The sequence below is a fragment of the Calonectris borealis genome, chromosome 4 (genome assembly GCF_964195595.1).
Source record: "Calonectris borealis chromosome 4, bCalBor7.hap1.2, whole genome shotgun sequence".
In the NCBI taxonomy this organism is placed as follows: Eukaryota; Metazoa; Chordata; class Aves; order Procellariiformes; family Procellariidae; genus Calonectris; species Calonectris borealis.
The window spans coordinates 41,221,017-41,242,233 of NC_134315.1; the positions used below are offsets into that span (position 1 = coordinate 41,221,017).

General features: G+C 40.9%; 1 protein-coding gene across 5 annotated transcripts in view; it reads left to right on the forward strand.

Annotated features, from left to right (window-relative positions):
* Positions 1-21,217, forward strand: part of GLRA3 (glycine receptor alpha 3) — a 103,136-nt gene that overhangs the window by 12,357 nt on the left and 69,562 nt on the right. For 3 of the 5 annotated variants that reach the window (XM_075150570.1, XM_075150571.1, XM_075150572.1), the window contains exon 1: positions 17,218-17,302. In XM_075150570.1, the coding sequence (XP_075006671.1) occupies positions 17,218-17,302 (85 nt within the window). Of the gene's footprint in view, positions 1-17,174; positions 17,303-21,217 lie in introns of those variants that run through there. The other 2 variants (XM_075150568.1, XM_075150569.1) reach the window with 1 other exon arrangement.

Genomic DNA, 21,217 nt, shown 5'->3' on the forward strand with positions numbered 1-21,217 from the left:
CCCATCGATCCAGCCTGTCCAGGTCCCTCTGCAGTGCCTTCCTAAGATCAACACTCCCACCCAACTTGGTGTCATCTGCAAACTTACTGAGGGAGCACTTGATCCCCTCATCCAGACCATTGATAAAGATATTGAACAGGACCGGCCCCAGTACTGAGCCCTGGGGAACACTGCTCGTGACCGGCCGCCAACTGGATTTATTCACCACAACTCTCTGGGCTCGGCCGTCCAGCCAGTTTTTTACCCAGCGAACAGTGCACCTGTCTAAGCCGTGAGCTGCCAGCTTCTCTAGGAGAATACCGTGGGAGGCAGTGTCAAAGGCTTAAATGAAGTCCAGGTAGACCATATCCACAGCCTTTCCCTCATCCACTAGGCGGGTCAGCTGGTCATAGAAGGAGATCAGGTTGGTCAAGTAGGACCTGCCTTCCATGAACCCGTGCTGTCTGGGCCTGATGCCCTGGTTGTCCCGGACATGGCTCGTGAGCGCCCTCAAAACGAACCGCTCCATAATCTTCCCCGGCACCGAGGTCAGGCTGACCGGCCTGTAGTTCCCCGGATCCTCCTTCCGGCCCTTCTTGTAGATGGGCGTCACATTGGCAAGCCTCCAGTCGTCCGGGACCTCCCCAGTTAACCAGGACTGCTGGTAAATGATGGAGAGTGGCTTGGCAAGCTGCTCCGCCAGCTCCCTCAGTATCCTCGGCTGGATCCCATCTGGCCCCATAGACTTGTAAACATCCAGGTGGCATAGCAGGTCATTAATTTCTTCCTCTTGGATTATGGGGGGGGTTATCCTGCTCGCTGTCCCTGTCTTCCAGCTCAGGGGGCTGAGTACCCTGAGGATAACCACTCTGACTACTAAAGACTGAGGCAAAGAAGGCGTTAAGTACCTCAGCCTTATCCTCATCCTTGGTGGCAACATTCCCCCCCGCATCCAATAGAGGATGGAGATTCTCCTTGGCTCTCCTTTTGTCATTAATATACTTGTAAAAGCATTTTTTGTTGTCTCTCATGATAGTGGCCAGGCTGAGTTCTAGCTGGGCTTTTGCCTTTCTAATTTCCTCTCTGCACGACCTAACGAGATCCCTGTACTCTTCCTGAGTTGCCTGCCCCATCTTCCAAAGGTGATAAACTCTCCTTTTTTTCCTGAGTTCCATCCAGAGCTCCCTGTTCAGCCAGGCCAGTCGTCTTCCCCGCCCGTTCTTCTTAGGGCACGTGGGGACAGCCTGCTCCTGCGCCTTAAAGACTTCCTTCTTGAAGAACATCCAGCCTTCCCAGACCCCTTTGCCCTTCCGGACTGTCTCCCAAGGGACCCTCTCAACCAGTGTCCTGAACAGGCCAATGTCCGCCCTCCGGAAGTCCATGGTAGTGGTTTTGCTAGCCCCCCTCCTTACCAAGTATTGAGAATTCTACCATGTCATGGTCGCTAAGCCCAAGCCGGCATCCAACCACCACATCTCCCACCAGTCCTTCTCTGTTTGTGAACAGCAGGTCAAGCAAGGCACCTCCCCTGGTAGGCTCACTTACCAGCTGCGTCAGGAAGTTATCCTCCACACACTCCAGGAACCTCCTCGACTGTTTCCTCTCTGCCGTGTGGTATTTCCAGCAGACGTCTGGAAGGTTGAGGTCCCCCACAAGAACAAGGGCTAGCGACTGTGAGACTTCTGCGAGCCTCTGGTAGAATATTTCGTCTGCCTCCTCATCCTGGTTAGGTGGTCTATAACAGACACCCAGCAGGATATCTGCCTTGTTGGCCTTCCCCCTCATCCTTACCCACAAGCACTCAATCTTATCATCACTACCATTGAGCTCTAGACAGTCAAAGTACTCCCTAAAATACAGGGCTACCCCACCGCCTCTCCTTCCTCACCTGTCCCTTCTGAAGAGCTTATAGCCATCCATTGCAGCACTCCAATCGTGAGACTCATCCCACCCTGTTTCCGTGATGGCAACTAAGTCATAGCTACCCCGCTGCACAATGGCTTCCAGCTCCTCCTGTTTGCCGCCCATGCTGCGTGCATTGGTGTAGATGCACTTGAGCTGGGCTGCCGATTTCTCCCCTGACATTGGCGTGCCACCCATAGGTTTTATCCCCTTCCCCCTTTGAACCTAGTTTAAAGCCCTCTCGATGAGCCCCTCCAACTCATACGCGAGAATCCTTTTCCCCCTGTGAAACAGCTGAACTCTGTCCATTCACCAGCAGGGCCGGTGCCGTGTAAAACTCCCCGTGGTCTTCGCCGATGGCACCAGCCCCTAAGCCACGTGTTGATCCGATGAGTTTTCCTGTTCCCTTCAGTGTTCCTCCCTGCCACCGAAGGGATCAAGGAAAACACTACCTGTGCTCCCGATCCTTCTACCAGTCGCCCCAGTGCCCTAAAGTCCCTTTTGATCACTTCGGGACTTCTCTCTGCAACCTCCTCACTGCCAGCCTGTATAACCAGTAGCGGGCAGTAACCGGAGGCCTGTACCAGACTGGGGAGCTTCCTACTAATGTCCTTAACCTGGGCCCCAGGGAGGCAGCAGACTTCCCTGTGGGATGGGTCTGGCTGGCAAATTGGGCCCTCCATCCCCCTCAGAAGGGAATCACCTGTGACAATTGCCCTCCTTTTTTTCTTAGCAGAGGCAGTCGTAATTTGTGGGGCTGACTGCCTCGCCTCGCCTCGGGCAACCCCCTGGATGGGCCTTCATCTGCATCCTCGTTTGTCTGGCCCTCAAGTTCCAGAGCCCCATATCTGTTGTGTAGGGGCAGCTGGGAAGGTTGAGGTGAGGGAGGCCAGGTGGGGGTTTGCCTGGCGCCCCGTGCAGGGACCTGTGTCCATTCCCCCCCGTCTCCTGGGTCCCCTCCTTCTGCCTGGTGGCAAGAGGGCAGGGGATCCTCTGCTTCTTGTGGAGCCTCCATGTGCTGTCCTTGCCTCAGGGATGGTAGGGTAGTTTCCATTTCTAACCACTAAAATAATACAGAACGGATAATTAGTGATCTTAAAATGGAAATCTATTGTTTGTTGCACATAAAAATTGTTACTTTGGCTAAAAATATGTCCTGATGTATCTCTACTTATCTCTGCAGCATTATATCGAAAAATTAATCTGACCATTTGAACTTATTCAAAAGAAGAGGATAAAAGGGCAACCAGAAAAATCTAAAACAGTGAAAAATCAGTAGAAAATCTAACTTGTCACAGAAAATATTTTAAATTCTCCTGAGGATTTTTCTTAGAAAATACCTCTGTAAAATCTTGGTGATACAATGCTTCTGCTCCTGTTAGTTGAAGTGACAGTCTTTTCTCTGGCAAACGTGAGTTAAGAGTTCTGTGCTTCTCTCTGATCTGATAAAATTATTATTATCTAAAACATTTCAGGACATGGAAATCTGCATTTTCATTGCATTGGGAACTGACAACTTAATGACCTACAACAAATAAAAGAAATTTCATCTTTAATTAGCAAGCAACACATTATTGTCAATTTAAACAGAAATAATAGGAAAAGCATTTGGAATCTCAGTCTTTTTTGAGACATTGCAAACTTAATTCTTTCTCCTTCATTTACTATCTTTGTGTTTAGTACATGTCACCCTCTTCCACTACTCTTTCACCATTGGAAACTCACTTTTCTTTTTTTTGTTTTTTTTTGGTCCTTCAGAATGAAGTTAATTTATTCACCAATAAATCTCAAGTAGAATTATTTTTGTGCTGAAATACAGAGGATTTGGAAGGAAATTATCTCCTTGCATTAACCTTGATCTGTAGAAGAAGGTATCGTTACCTAATTCAGGCATCTAAACTAGGAGTTCATTTACCCTGGGTTCACAATGTAGATAATGTAAAGAGACTGAGTCTTCAAAAAGATAATTCAGAGAAGGAGTTTGAGTCTTGTTTTGCTCCTCAGAAGAAACTCTTTCTGTGTGAGCTAGAATGGGACAGCAGTGACAGCTGATTCTGTATGTCACTTTCAGGACTGGATCCATGCAGCTGTGACCCCCTGACACAGATCCTGGCTTTCCAGAATGGCCCTGTCTTTTCATGAATCAATATTGATGATGAATGGCCTCCAATAAGAGAAGTCTATTTGTCTTATATTTTCTGTGAAGGATTTTAATTTCCAGTAACGTGAAGAGATTGCTTTAAAATTTTATTTCAATTTTTAAAAATATTTGCTTTAAACATATTTATCCCCCCTTCTGAGCTCCCATTCCACAATATTTGCCTCATCTACCTTGATCTCCTTCTATGACAAGTTGACCCACTTAGTGGATGAGGGAAAGGCTGTGGATGTTGTCTACCTCGACTTTGGTAAAGCCTTTGACACCAGTTTCCCACAGCATTCTCCTAGAGAAACTGGCTGCTCATGGCTTGGATGGGCGTACGCTTCACTGGGTAAAAAACTGGCTGGACGGCTGGGTCCGAAGAGTTGTGGTGAATGGAGTTAAATCCAGTTGGTGACCAGTCACAAGCGGTGTTCCCCAGGGCTCAGTATTGGGGCCAGTTCTATTTAATATCTTTATCAATGATCTGGATGAGAGGATCAAGTGCACCCTCAATAAGTTTGCAGACAACACCAAGTTGGGCAGGAGTGTTGATCTGCTCGAGGGTAGGAAGGCTCTAGAGATCGATGGCCTGAGGCCAACTGTATGAGGTTCAACAAGGCCAAGTGCCGGGTCCTGCACTTGGGTCACAACAACCCCATGCAATTCTATAGGCTTGGGGAAGAATGGCTGGAAAGCTGCCCAGAGGAAAAGGACCTGAGGGTGCTGAACATGAGCCAGCTGAACGTGAGCTGGCTGAACATGAACCAGCAGTGTGCCCAGGTGGCCAAAAAGGCCAAGAGCATCCTGGCTTGTATCAGAAATAGTGTGGCCAGCAGGACTAGGGAAGTGATCGTGCCCCTGTACTCAGCACTGGTGAGACCGCACCTTGAATACTGTGTTCAGTTTTGGGTCCTTCACTATAAGAAGGACATTGAGGTGCTGGAGCGTGTCCAAAGGAGGACAACGAAGTTGGTGAAGGGTCTAGAGAATAAGTCTTATAAGGAGCAGCTGAGGGAACTGGGGTTGTTTAGTCTGGAGAAGAGGAGGCTGAGGGGAGACCTTATCGCTCTCTACAACTACCTGAAAGAAGGTTGTAGCGAGGTGGGTGTTGGTCTCTTCTCCCAAGTAACAAGCGATAGGACGAGAGGACAAGTTGCACCAGGGGAGGTTTAGATTGGATATTTCTTCACCAAAAGGGTTGTCAGGCCTTGGAACAGGCTGCCCAGGGAAGTGGTTAAGTCAGAGTCCTAGAAGTATTTAAGATGTGTAGATGTGGTGCTTAGGGTTTAGTGGTGGACTTGGCAGTGTTAGGTTAATGGTTGGACTTGATGATCTTAAAGGTCCTTTCCAAAATAAATGATTCCATGATTCTACGATTCTATCTGCAAGGCTTTCAAAAGTTTTTTTTTTTAATTGAAATAAAACACAGAGAATTGCATTTCTCTTCTGATGCAGCTATCTCAGATAGTGTCCTGGTTTTGACCGGGATAGAGTTAAATTTTTTCCTAGTGCTGTGTTTTGGATTATCAACAGAAGAATGTTGATAACACACTCCTGTTTTTAGTTATTGCTAGGTACCCTATAGCCAAGGACTTCTCAGCTTCCCATGCTCTGCCAGGTGCACAAGAAGCTGGAAGGAAGCATAGCCAGGACACCTAACCCAACTGGCCAATGGGGTATTCCATACCATATGATGTCATGCTCAGTATATAAATAGGGGGCGTGATCCAGGAAGTAGCAGTCATTTTTTGGGTATTGGTCGTTGGGTGGTGAGCAATTCCATTGTGCATCACTCATTTTGTATATTCTACCATCATCATCATCATCATCATCATCATCATCATCATTATTATTATTATTATTATTCCCTTCCTTTTTATGTTCTATTAAACTGTCTTTATTTCAATCCACAAATTTTACTTTTCTTTTTCCAATTCTCTCCCCCATCCCACTGTGGGGGGAGGGGACTGAGTGAGCGGTTGTATTAAACCACAACAGGTAGCCAGTTTAAACACAGCACACCTCAGAAGAATGTCTGTGTCATGCTACTTGACTGAACAAACGTATTTTAATGACAAACTGCAAAAATTTGGAAAAAGCTTAGTTTTATCCACAAAATTGTGTATTGTTTATCCACAAAATTGTGTATTGTGTATTGTTTATGCATTACCTTGATGTATTTTTTGGTCTAAAATTGAAAGCAGTTTTTATCTTTCTGAAAGAGTAATATTTATTATTTTTGTACAAACAAGGAAAACACTTTAATTTAGATGGGCTTGAGTTCTTCAGTGGTCATTCTTGTTAACATTTATTGTTTTTTTATTTTAAACTGTCACATTCAGGAACATTCTTCTGTCAAAAAGGTATTTTTGTCAGATTTATGTTCACCCTTGGAATAATGTGTGCAAATTCTATATACTGATCTGGTTAGTCTTTTACCTAATTTAATTAATAGAGACACTCCCTTTACAAAAAAAAAATCCTATGCTTCTGACCTCTTCAAACATAATGTTCACTTTTCCCATTAATCCTACCAAATACATTTTATGGAGAGATCTATATTGCACAGAAGAGGGTTTAAAAACTGTCTTCATATCACAAAATCTTACTGCCACAATTTTCAAAATGCAATTATCAAGGCATTGTCAGATGATCAGACACCACCAATTTGAGGATCATTTCATTTTAGCAGACCTTGTTAATTACATGGTTATACTGAATAATTTTTGGTTTTGAATTGATGAATTCTGCCACAATTACTTACAGTTACAGAATCAGGGGAAGTAGTCATGAGATTAATTCACCTAACCATTATCGCTTAACCAGTGAATAAGTACCAGTTCAGATTAATTTACTGAAATGCTTTTATGTATTGTTGTTTGTGAGATGCGACTGAATGCATATTGACTGGCTGCTATTTTTGCTTTCCTTATGAGTGTGTAATTAATTTCCTTAAGCTTCTCTGCAAAGCTTTTTAATGTAAAGTACATTAAAAACATTCAAACATCAGCTGGAGAGAATGCATCACAAACACAAGATCCAATTGCTCCAGGGGTTTGGCCACACTTGCTGTCTGAGAGAATAAGCTAAGCTAAAAAAATGAAATGAAAGAGCTATTGGACCATCATAATGCATGTAAAGCATCACGTAACAGCTTTGTAGTATGCATTGTAAGATGAAATACCTCTCTGAAAGACTAACATGGATTGTGTTTGAGATGAAAGAAATAATTTATGATCAGATGAGAAAAATCAGCAAGCCAAATATGACAGTAACTTGGTGTTAATATAAGATTTTCAAGATAAAATACATAGCTAGTTTAACTATGGAAGGAAAAAAATTAACATACCACCTAATTCAAATAATTTGTATCAATGTATTCAAAAGTAAGTAAGTGAGACTCTGGAGACTACTCTCAGAACAAGTTGGATAAATTAGGGGACTGCTCTAGCTTGAACTTGGAAACTTCTCTCTGGGAAGTTTCCAGTGGAAGGTATCATTACAGCACATCATACTCTTTCTTAATCTCTGTCATCCACCTGTAGCAGCAACAAACCAGAAAGAGTCAGTAAATGGTGTAAGATGTAAATTCTTCCTTCACCTCTTACCTATACTATTCTCATTAAGCCCTTCTGGAGGGCTACAATCTTTCTTACACAAAAGTTGACAGTACTTCTTTTCCTCAATATTTTCGAATAAGTAGATATACTTTTAAGGCTGAAACAACACACAGAAAGTGATTTTTAAGAACCCACCTTGAAGATGAAAAGTTTAAAAGAGAGAAGAGAAATCAGTGAAAAAAAATACTTTCTGTAGCATACAAATGATACAAAAGTCTTAAAGGCAGTACAATTGAAATTACTTTTGAAAATATACTCTTTAAAGTAAAGCATATATAAAGCACTTTCATTTGTAAAGTTCCTTTCCTTTATTTGTGCTTTGGTAAAAATGTGCAGAATCATAGAATCATTAAGGTTGGAAAAGACCTCTAAGATCATCGTGTCCAACCGTCAACCCAACACCACCATGCCCACTACACCATGTCCCTAAACACCTCATCTACACATCTTTTAAATACTTCCAGGGTCAGTGACTCAACCACTTCCCTGGGCAGCCTGTTCCAAGGCCTGACCACTCTTACAGTAAAGAAATTTCTCCTAATGTCCAGTATAAACCTCCCTTGGCGCAACTTGAGGCCATTTCCTCTCGTCCTATCGCTAGTTACTTGGGAGAAGAGACCAACACCCACCTCGCTACAACCTCCTTTCAGGTAGTTGTAGAGCACAATGAGGTCTCCCCTCAACCTCCTCTTCTCCAGACTAAACAGTCCCAGTTCCCTCAGCCGCTCCTCATAAGACTTGTTCTCCAGGCCCTTCACCAGCTTCGTTGCCCTTCTCTGGACACGTTCCAGCACCTCAATGTCCTTCTTGTAGTGAGGGGCCCAAAACGGAACACAGGATTCGAGGTGCGTCCTCACCACTGCCGAGTACGGGGGCACGATCACCTCCCTAGTCCTGCTGGCCACACTATTTCTGATACAGGCCAGGATGCCATTGGCCTTCTTGGCCACCTGGGCACACTGCCGGCTCATGTTCAGCCGGCTGTTGACCAGCACCCCCAGGTCCTTTTCCTCCGGGCAGCTTTCCAGCCATTCTTCCCCAAGCCTGTAGCGTTGCCTGGGAAGTTTCAGGCAGATAGAAAAGAGACAAGTTATGAGTAGGAATACCGTGGTTTTTCAAAAACTATGGGAAAGCAATCTGATTTTTGTAGCTTTAAATGTTTTAGAGAAAGAAACATTTGTCGAGATTGTGAAATTCCCTTTGAAGAGTTTTTCTCAATCATTTTCTTTTGGAGGAAGGAACAAGAGTGAGGTTTTCTCTGACAAACATGCCTACTTTAAATAGACATTTCAGGAGCACGGATTCATGACCTATGCTTTCTCTTGCTAGTTAAATTGCCAGCTGCTAGATGAGATCTCCCATTTAAATTCTGTAGAAGTTGGTGCTCTGGCTGCATAACTATGTTAACTATATATTTTTTTCAGAGTTCTGTAGTAGTAATTATTTTAAACACATAAAAGAATCAATAATAATGCAATCATAGCCTCAGCAGAGGGGTTAGAAAAGAACTGAGTTCCTGCAACCACAGTCATACATGTCACAGCATCCTAATATCTAGCTCCATCTTGAAACACAGAAGGCTTTTCTATCTCTACTCAAAGTGCTAAACTATTCCTGAACGGAAGTGCTTCAGTGGTTGAAAGCCTTTTAATTTATGATCTAAATTTATCCCTGGCTTCTTCATACCCATTTGCTTTCATGACAATGTTATCATTCAACTTAATATTCTCTATCCCAGCCAAAACCAGGACAGAAAGGAACTGAGCAAAATGGGCCAACATTACCACATGTAACCTGCAACCCAGATTACAGGTTACAGTACAGGCAACTGCAAGCCTGCAACCTAGCCCTAGCACAGAAGGACCCTGAGAAGACACCATTTTCCACTTTAAACTATTCCTTAAGCTCTTCAAGTCCATAAAGTATCTTTTGGCAATCTGAAGATTTCTGCATGAGATTTGTAATGTCTACTCTGAATTTAGCCTGCCTTTCTATATGTCATAGGTCATCCTTTTCACCAAGCTAGCCATATATGAAATACAATACCTTATATTTTGCCAAATTGTTTCTTCCAGAAAGCTGTACCTTCTTGGCTTGATCTTCTGTTAAGTTATCATTATTATTAAACTCTGTGCCTAAACTCCCATTTGAATTTGTCTGTCTCATTGATTTTTCTCCTGCCTTCCTTTAGATAAATGTCCAGAGTTTTCTGCCCCTTTGAGGTATTTATACACTTCAATCATGTTATTTTTCAATCTTCTTTCTGATAAACTAAGCAGTTTGAGTTCTTAAAATCTTTTACTTTAAGAAAATTTCCCTAACTCTCAGATCATGGTTTAGTGGCTTTGTTCAGTACCTTTCCTAATGTTTTAATGTCCTTTTAAAACTTGGACATGGAATTGATGCAATGTCCCAGAACAGGTCTCATTAATATCACATAAAATAATAAGTAACCTTCATGCTTCTACTTTTTCAATCTTTCCACGCCACTGGATAACACAGTAGTGCAATGAGAAATTTACCACAACAGTGCTGAGTTGTTCAGTCATGAATTCTGAATCCTCCTTCAGACTCAACTGCTTTCTCCAACCCTGCCCACATTCCCAATTCATATATCTCTTAATATCCTTCTTCTGTCTGTTTTAAACTCTTCTGCTTAAATGGACTGAACTTAAGAAATGGGTTATTTTCTCGCCTTCATCAATATTTATACCTTTGTCAATTTTTTTTGCAATTCTTGGTTTTAAACCATCAATGATTTTGTATTTTCTTTCCAGATCATAGATGGCAGTGCTGAACACCATTCTTACTACAACTCTCTACAGCAGCGTTTTGTCTAGAGTTTAGGATGTGGGTCCTGATGTAGAGAAGCTGCATTTCAGCTGTGCTGGGCTGCTTCTTACTCTCTGACATTTATATCCCACTGTAAATGTCTTTAGCTTGACCTAACAGTTTCTGACTCAAACATGACTTTTGGTAGGTCATGCACTGTCACAGACCTGTGATTCAGGATGTTTTCCTACTCAGTCCATGAAATTCCAACTTGACAGTCTTCAAGGCATGATGCAAAGTTCATCTCTCCTCAGATTTTAGGTGGACACTGATTTAACAGACCAGAATAGACCAAAGACAGGAGTAATTATAGTCCTCGTGATTCTTTTCTGTTCATGCCTGGTTTTGTATAACAGCTTATTTGGAACAAAAATTTTTACCCTAACTTTTGATGTTGTAAATTCAGCCAGTCACAAATGATTTTTTGAATACATCGTTTCACAACATTTTCCATTTTTTTCTTGATTTTTGTCCACTACTTTAGTTAACTAATTTCTTTTTAATTGTTTGGCAAGGCTTAATTTACATTGTAAAGATGTTCAGGGCACATTCAGGAAAGTGAAATAAAGTATTGCTTTAAGTCTGAAATTGGAAAATAGTTTAAATCTTTGTAACTGTTAGTAATATTTACCAATAGCCCACAAGAACAACACAGAATCACTACCACAGCTAGCATTCTTGTTGGTAACTTTTCCTGTTAAAATATGAATAGACCAGAGGACTGGAAGGTTATAATTTATCTCCAATAAAAGTCTTCCCAGCAATGGGAAGCCTTCACTGCCTTTACCTGTGAACAAAAATGTACAGCTTCCCTTCTCAGTAATTTAAAGTTGCATAATAACTTTTTGCTAATCACAAGTCTATTGTAGCTTACTTTTGAACGCACCACAGGATAAAAGTTTTGCTGATATTAAATTCTTATAATTCTGCCTGTAAGAAAATGCATGCACAAATTCTTTAAAAAAATACAACAAGTCAGAGTAAATTCCCTCTAGACTTGCACAAAGCCATTCCTGGAATTATGAAATAGTTGTGTATCAAGGAGGAAGCTATGTGCATTAACAGTAAAAGGAGCTAAATTCATACTTCATGAAAGGAGTGTAACTTTCTCTAACCACTTAGCCAGAGGCTTATTTTTCAGAGGCAATGTACAATAAAACTGAAGTCTCCTTACCACGCAGAATTTTTATGTTAATTTGTAAACAGAAACCCCATACTTTGCCAGGTAAGCCTTCCTAAAATCCACTGCCTTACTCAGGTTTTACTATATTACCAAGCCTTGGTCCTTTTTAACTAGAAGAGTATTCCATAAGTCAGCTCGGAGAGATGAAAGTATTATTTGTCCAACAATATTTTTGAAATACATGTTTTTGATTAAAGGTAATTTGAAAGGGCAGAATTCTGCAGTGCTCAACCAGCTTTTACTCAGTAACACACCAAGCTGAGAAAAAGGGAAGACACTCCTTGAAGAAATATTTAGTTACAAATTACAGCTGATTTCTAAAATGAAACTTGCTTATACATAATGTATTAATTATACTGAATATATTGTTTTCAGAAGCAGGCACTAAAATTATTCAAGATATTCTGAGACTCTTAACTGACAAATGAAAACGAATGTTAATAATGGTATCATACAAAAAGGTAAATGCCACTTTGAGAAAATCCATAGTCACAGAAATTACTATTTTTCCTTTTCACCGTTAGTTACCTTAATTTCAAAGTACTCTATTCCATGGCAGCCTTTAAAAGCAACAACTACAAGTGCCACAAAAAAAGATTTAGAAAAAGTTCAGAGAAGAGAAAAAAGGACAAACAAACAAATTCTCTCTTCGGAGAATGATCAATATTGAAGCTAGCAGTGGGCCTTTCTATATTTCCATTCTGGAGAATTTATTTATATCCAGAATAAATATATAGGATATATATATTGTGTAGTGTAAGAACTCTCTTTACCCTATAGAATAGAAATGTAACTTTCTTATACAAAAGTATAAGAAAGAAATCTAAGTGGTTTTTTTATATATATATGACTGTCTAGAGCTCAATGGTAGTAATGATGAGGTCGAGTGCTTGTGGGTAAGGATGAGGGGGAAGGCCAACAAGGCAGATATCCTCCTGGGAGTCTGTTATAGACCACCTAGCCAGGACGAAGAGGCAGATGAAATATTCTACCAGAGACTCGCAGAAGTCTCACAGTTGCTAGCCCTTGTTTTCGTGAGGGACCTCAACCTTCCAGACGTCTGCTGGAAATACAACACAGCAGAGAGGAAACAGTCGAGGAGGTTCCTGGAGTGTGTGGAAGAGAACTTCCTGACGCAGCTGGTAAGTGAGCCTACCAGGGGAGGTGCCTTGCTTGACCTGCTGTTCACAAACAGAGAAGGACTGATGGGAGATGTGGTGGTTGGAGGCCAGCTTGGGTTTAGTGACCATGAAATGATAGAATTCTCAATACTTGGTGAAGTAAGGAGGGGGGCTAGCAAAACCGCTACCATGGACTTCCGGAGAGCGGACTTTGGCCTGCTCAGGACACTGGTCGAGAAGGTCCCTTGGGAGACAGTCCGGAAGGGCAAAGGGGTCCGGGAAGGCTGGATGTTCTTCAAGAAGGAAGTCTTAAAGGTGCAGGAGCGGGCTGTCCCCATGTGCCGTAAGAATAACGGGCGGGGAAGACGACCGGCCTGGCTGAACGGGGAGCTCTGGATGGAACTCAGGAAAAAAAGGAGAGTTTATCACCTTTGGAAGACGGGGCAGGCAACTCAAGAAGAGGGATCTCTTAGGTCGTGCAGAGAGGAAATTAGAAAGGCAAAAGCCCAGCTAGAACTCAGCCTGGCCACTATCATGAGAGACAACAAAAAATGCTTTTACAAGTATATTAATGACAAAAGGAGAGCCAAGGAGAATCTCCATCCTCTATTGGATGCGGGGGGAATGTTGCCACCAAGGATGAGGATAAGGCTGAGGTACTTAACGCCTTCTTTGCCTCAGTCTTTAATAGTCAGACCAGTTATCCTCAGGCTACCTCAGCCCCCTGAGCTGGAAGACAGGGACGACGAGCAGGATAAACCCCCCATAATCCAAGAGGAAGAAGTTAATGACCTGTTATGCCACCTGGATGTTTACAAGTCTATGGGGCCAGATGGGATCCAGCCGAGGATACTGAGGGAGCTGGCGGAGGAGCTTGCCAAGCCACTCTCCATCATTTACCAGCAGTCCTGGTTAACTGGGGAGGTCCCGGACGACTGGAGGCTTGCCAATGTGACGCCCATCTACAAGAAGGGCCGGAAAGAGGATCCGGGGAACTACAGGCCGGTCAGCCTGACCTCGGTGCCGGGGAAGATTATGGAGCGGTTCGTTTTGAGGGCGCTCACGAGCCATGTCCGGGAGAACCAGGGCATCAGGCCCAGACAGCACGGGTTCATGGAAGGCAGGTCCTGCTTGACCAAACTGATCTCCTTCTATAACCCCGCCTAATGGATGAGGGAACGGCTGTGGATGAGGTCTACCTGGACTTCAGTAAAGCCTTTGACACTGTCTCCCATGGCATTCTCCTGGAGAAGCTGGCGGCTCACGGCTTAGACAGGTGCCCTGTTCGCTGGGTAAAAAACTGGCTGGACGGCTGAGCCCAGAGAGTTGTGGTGAACGGAGTTAAATCCAGTTGGCGGCCGGTCACGAGCGGTGTTCCCCAGGGCTCAGTATTGGGGCCGGTCTTGTTCAATATCTTTATCAATGGTCTGGATGAGGGGATCAAGTGCTCCCTCAGTAAGTTTGCAGATGACACCAAGTTGGGTGGGAGTGTTGATCTGCTTGAGGGTAGGAAGGCTCTGCAGAGGGACCTGGACAGGCTGGATCGATGGGCTGAGGCCAACTGTATGAGGTTCAACAAGGCCAAGTGTCGGTCCTGCACTTCGGCCACAACAACACCAGGCAACGCTACAGGCTTGGGGAAGAATGGCTGGAAAGCTGCCCGGAGGAAAAGGACCTGAGGGAGCTGATTGACAGCCGGCTGAACATGAGCCGGCAGTGTGCCCAGGTGGCCAAGAAGGCCAATGGCATCCTGGCCTGTATCAGAAATAGTGTGGCCAGCAGGACTAGGGAGGTGATCGTGCCCCCGTACTCGGCAGTGGTGAGGACGCACCTCGAATCCTGTGTTCCGTTTTGGGCCCCTCACTACAAGAAGGACATTGAGGTGCTGGAACGTGTCCAGAGAAGGGCAACGAAGCTGGTGAAGGGCCTGGAGAACAAGTCTTATGAGGAGCGGCTGAGGGAACTGGGACTGTTTAGTCTGGAGAAGAGGAGGTTGAGGCGAGACCTCATCGCGCTCTACAACTACCTGAAAGGAGGTTGTAGCGAGGTGGGTGTTGGTCTCTTCTCCCAAGTAACTAGCGATAGGACGAGAGGAAATGGCCTCAAGTTGCGCCAAGGGAGGTTTATACTGGACATTAGGAGAAATTTCTTTACTGTAAGAGTGGTCAGGCCTTGGAACAGGCTGCCCAGGGAAGTGGTTGAGTCACTGACCCTGGAAGTATTTAAAAGACGTGTAGATGAGGCGCTTAGGGACATGGTGTAGTGGGCATGGTGGTGTTGGGTTGACGATTGGACTCGATGATCTTAGAGGTCTTTTCCAACCTTAATGATTCTATGATTCTATGATTCTATGATTCTATGTATGGATGTATATACACAGTATCTTGATTCTCCTGCCATGCAAATAGATAAAATCCAGCAAAGAGTAAAGGGACACTCATATTTTATTTGTATGATGTTTTCAGAAATATAAATAACTATGAGTTGCAATAATGTGATGAATTAGATATATTCAGAATGACTGATAATGAAAATTATGTCAGAGGCCAATAGGAGAATTTCAAATTGAACTAGAAATAGAACATGTTAATTACTTACTTTCTCAGAAAGGGAAATACATTCTCCAGCTATGGGAAGAAATAAAAAACAAGGTTAGCTACTGAAGGAGATTAAAGAAACATTTTTACTGAAAGATAATACTGAAAGAGATACCAAAGTATTCAGAACAATTTAGAAATATCCAATAATTTAGAAATTTATGAACAATCTAGAAATATGCAAATCAATTTACACATAGAATAGAATAAGCACTAGGTAAGCAAATAAGCAGAAGGATTAATTTTTAACTCTCTGATTTCAGTTAATATTACACTTAAAAGACTGAATTGCCAGTTTAAATTAAAATATGAGTAAACCACAGCATTCTAGAGCTTTCTATGTTCATATTTTATGTGTGTCCAAATTTGTAACACTCAAGACTTAATATGAAATAATTTTTGATTTAAGATATTAAATCCAAATTTCAAATTTGAAGACAGATTCTTTAGTAGACCTTCTAAATGGAAGTTGCCATAAAACTGTAACTTTTCATGTTCTGAGTAACATAGTTTTGGGAGGAAAGAAATGACGTTCCCAGTCTGCACTTAACTTGGCATCTGCATACACACATACCTGTATGGAATTTTTCCATTTTGGAACTCCATCCATTGTTAACAAGTAAAGTTCAGCATAGATTTTTTATGAGTTAGAAAATTCCTAACGATTTTACATTATGCCCTGTGTTTACTTCTAAACAAAGGCATATTTAAGCACTTCTAAAAGAGGCATTAATAGGAGACAATGAAGCGGGTAAGTAAAAGAGATTCACATCCTTCTGCAATAGATTTTTAACTAGAAGTCAGCACAAACAGGAAAAGCTCTTTATCTTTTTTGAGACTCCATAAGCCACAAATGGTTTTAGCTGCACTGTGTATCACAATGTTACTCACAATTTTATTTATATATATATTTACCAACTGTGTTGTTTTTTCAATGTGTTGGCCAGCACTTGAGTAAGAGTTCCACAAGAATAAAGACCTTTTCTTTGGATCCACATGGCTGATCGCAGTGCTGATACTTTTCTCTCTTGGCATGTGCAGAGCATGCTTTAGAATGTCAGTGGGAGTTCTGCATACATATGGAGAGGAGGCTATAGGAGATGACATTTGCCATGTGGCCCTGAGATGAAAATTTTGCCCTAAGATAGCTCCTTCAGTAAGTTGTGGGATTTTTCCACCACAACAGTCACTTTTGTTTTAACAACAAACAAACCTCTAAGACAATGTTAAAGAATACCATTGAGACTGTTTGATATGTTGTATTATGTTTAAATATCAACATAAAACATTGGCTGAACAAAAATTGGTGGTAGTAGTACTATTCTATGAAAGATCCTTACTATTTTTTTCCCTGATCAAGGCTTCTGTTACACCACACCCAGATAAACAGACCAATCTTAGATTAGACTCCAAATTATGACATTCCACACGCACAGCTATTTATGTAGATGACATTATTTAACTGTGATAATGGATGGATTACTGTTGACTGGCAGTGTTATTAATCTCCAGCAGTCCTGAGGAAGAAGTAACAGCAACCTATAATGATGCAGTTTAGGAAAATAAAATTTGCATATAAAATGACAGATATAAAAAGAACTTACAGTTTCCATTTCTTTGCTACAACTATTTTTGAAGCATAAACTAGCTTGAAAGGCAATGTTAGCTTTGCTATTTTCCTGTTCATACAGGAATGAACTAAGTGACTGACTGTATGAAATTAAAGTTTCTCTAACAAAATCTCTAACAAAATGTTTTGTTCTGGTTTTTTGTTTGTTTGTTTTTTCTTGCTGTTAGCTTGGTAGCCACAAAGGAAACAGACAGTGCAAGATCTCGTAGCATGCCAATGTCGCCATCTGATTTCCTGGATAAGCTAATGGGTAGGATGTCAGGCTACGATGCAAGGATCAGGCCAAATTTCAAAGGTAATTTCAAATCTAAACTTTCAGGTTTTCAGTATTTCAGTATTTCTTCTCACACAAATGCAGTTGTGGAACAAATATGAAAATGAAGAAGTACACTCACTGAAAAAAAAAAGTGCCTTCTTTTGCCTTTCTTTGCTATGACAGTTCATTTCAGTAGCAATATGCTCTATTCCTGTCACTTTCACAGCTGCCCAAGACCTTTTGAAAATTTAGCTTATCACTAGATTTGAATTGTCTAATAGGGGTTGTTTTTTTTTTTTCTTTTCTGACATGCTTGTTAATGGATTCAAATTCCCACCTTGTACTACCATAGCCCGAAGCACTCCAGAAAGCAAGTTCTGTAAAAGACAAGCCAAACCCTCCTACCTGCCTGATCCTAACTAAAAGGAAGAATGTGTTAATGACATGACCATCAGAGTCAAACTCAAGAGAGCTTACCGAATCTATTACCAAATTCTCCTGTGACATTAGCTTCCTCACTCCTTTGCCCCAGTTCTGCTTTGAAATGGCAAAAGGGACCATCTTTCCTTTCCCTGTTCTCAGTTCCCCGCTGAAACTGCAGGTTCTCAATACCTGGAATTGTCTCTTGGTGCGTGCCTTTTATGCACTTATCACAAAGGACATTCAAACAAGGCAAAGGAGATTCAAAGAAGATTGGAAGTCCAAAATTTGCAAATGTAATGATTACATCTTCTGAGGGTCTTAGCGCAAACCATATCATCCAGACTCAGGCACGCTAAAGTAGAGTATTTATATTTACTGAAGGATTCTACAAACTATATTATTATACAAATATACAAACTATTATACAAATACCACCACTTCTAACTTTTGCTGTCTGGGAAGTTTAGGTAAATTTGACTCTTCTTTTTTTAGAATGCAAAGAGTTCAAATAATATAGTGGAATTACATTTAGATCTATTTCTGAATCTTTAAATGAAGTTATCAGTCTTTAAATTCTCCAGAATGTAAATATTTTTTGAAAGAATGAATCTATTGTGATTAAAAATTATATTATTCTTACTTTGCCTTAGCTACCTCCTCCTATGCCTATCTTCTTGGTCCAAGAGATTCTCTTAGTTCTAACATTTCACTATAAGGTGGGGTTTACTCCATGTTTACTACAAAACTTCTCCTTCAGGCAGACAGGCCTTCCTCCTCTAAGTCATCTGTCACTGCCTTTCCATTTTAATTCTTATTCAGCACTAAATTTTATGCTTTTTTGACATCTCCAAGTCCCAGAAACTTAAGTGGTTATGACTCTAAAGTCATTGCTATTTGCTGTTTCTGCCAGAATTTGCCCAGACTGATTCATAAGGACCAAGTAAGTAGTTTGTCAAATTACTTCCTCACCAGTAAGCCATAAACAGTTGGTACTGTATATATAAACTTATTACCCAGGATTTACTGCAACTGGAAAGTCTTTTCTTTTAATAAGTTCGCAGTGCTGATATTTCTCAGAAAATGATAAACATGCACTGGAAATTCAAACACATTGCTAAAAGATTTACGACAGTGATCAATATTCTTGATGACCATACAGAATAAGTCCCTTGGATTTTTCTTGCCAGAACTACTCTGAAGAATGTTCCAGTGCCTGGCTTCCTGGAGGGCTAATGTATCAAACAATATTTGTGAAGTAATGCAAAACACTGTATTTCTAAGATTACTTTCTTATATGAATGGTAGCTCTTAAATTATTTTCGCTCCTTATTAAAGTTTTCTTGACTTGTTGCCAGAGTATACTCTTTAGCATGCAAACTGCAGGTTCAACCTAAGGTAAAGCTGTGCTGGGCAAAAGAAGACCTCAGGCAAAGTCTAAGCACTGCAGTTTTTCTTTTTTCTTCTTTGAGTCTCCTGAAGTCCTACAAACAAGTGTTTAAAAATTAGTAGCTTACAGCTTAGCAGTTGATTTGGGGATTGGATTTTGGAGCTTGTCATGGACACCATGCAATCACAATCTTCTGATGGGGCTACACTGAAGAATACGCAGATGGTTTAAAGATTAGCGAATTCAATACAGTACTTGAAAGTATAATTCAAAAGACTTAGAGCCTTGTTTAGTAACCACTGAAATTTAAAGAGACAAGACCTAACTTGACATCGTTCTTTTTCAGAAAGTGCACATTCTAAATCTTCTAGACAGCTATGCAGTTTGAACAAATCTGCCCAGAATGATTCAGATCTATCGCTATGAATAAGTATCTCCTTAAGTGGCTTTGCCACTTTCTGGTTAGTTTTATTAGTCCTAGAACAAGTGCTGGGGCTTAATGCCTTTTTGAGTTTTTAATCTGGCAACAGTTTTAAAGAAACAGAAAGAGTACTAATAAGAGAACTCAGACAATCATTTTAAATCATTTTTCTTCCAATAAAATTCCTATGCAGACAAGATTTTTAACTACCATCTTTTAATTAATCTTGGTCAATAACACATAATTATATATTTTGTCTGAGTGCTCTGCTTTTGGATAAGGAATTCTGCATATGTGTTCTTGTTCAACAGAAATAATAGAGCAGACTGTTGGTATTTATTTAGTTATGGAATAAAGCAGGAAATTTAGAACGCTTGTAAAATCTTTGTTCCAATTGCAAAATATTTTTATTTCAAACACATCAAACCTATAACAAGGTGCTTCTCTTGCTCAGCTGTTCCACATCCCAGACTATATCTGTCCTTCACTGTCTTTCAAATTTGGACACAATTCAGTAATCCATATGTAAAAAGTATTATGGCCTCAAGATGCTCAGAATTAACTTGATACAGAAGAGGTGTTATATTTTTAAATCTATACAGTCCAGAGTGTACGCTTTTAAAAAAATCTATTAAGGTGGAAATTTGGGGATTTACATAGGGAAGTGTAAAGTGTTCCTTGCCCTGGTATTATCAAACAGTATTCAGCAATCATTAGTTTAGGAACTTCTTAAGCCAGGACTTAACTAAAAAACTAATTTAGATAAATATGTTCTTCTGATCACTTCTGGAAGCTGTTTATACTTTTGGCTTTTCCAGTATTTTATGGCAATAAAATCTTCATGTTTTGGAATAGTGAAAAGTATCATTTTTTGTTTGCTTTGAATTTGGTGATTATTTTACTGGTTTTATTGCCGTGTGACACATTGAGAAATTGAGGAAAAGGTTTACTTCCTTTTGATATTTACAGATTTGTATACTTATATATCTCTCCCTATAATATCCCTTTTCCAGTGTGAAGAGTTCTGTTCTACTTAAGCTGTTTTTGTGTGGCAGCATTTCATAGAATTTGTGATCCTTGGTTGCCTTCTTGACATCTCTCTTCTCCCTAATATATCCTTTTGAGGCGGACAGAGGAGAAATTTTGAAGCATTCAGGACAGAAGTTCATGATCTACTTGTATGGTAGTCCATTTTTTTTGTGTATTCCTTTGCATTCTCCTTTATTAATTACAGAGCATGCTTCCAGAGAACCATCCATAATTAATCTAGCCTCTTTTTCCTACATGGAAATCATTAATTTGGAGCCCATCAGTAGGAACGCATGGTAAGGATTATTTGGCATTTGACTGATGCTGAATTTCATCAAACATTTTATTGCTTGATAGCTCAGTATTTTGTGATTTTTCTGCTCCTCCTTGCAGTCAGCTTTATATACAACCACCCCAAATAATCTTATACCAGAAGCAAAATTTTATTGCTGTATATTCTTTTCTAGGTCATTAATATTGAACTACAAAGATTCAGTGCAGATCCATGGGGGAACTCACCAGCAATCACCTCACACTTTGAAAAATGGTTATTTATTCCTAACATTAAATAACTTTAAAACAAAAGACCTATAAAAGGACTGTCTCTCACTTCATCAAGACTAATACCTTTAAAAAGCCTTTGACAAAAGATCATGTTGAAAAGTTTTTGAAACTCCAAATAAATTATTTTAAT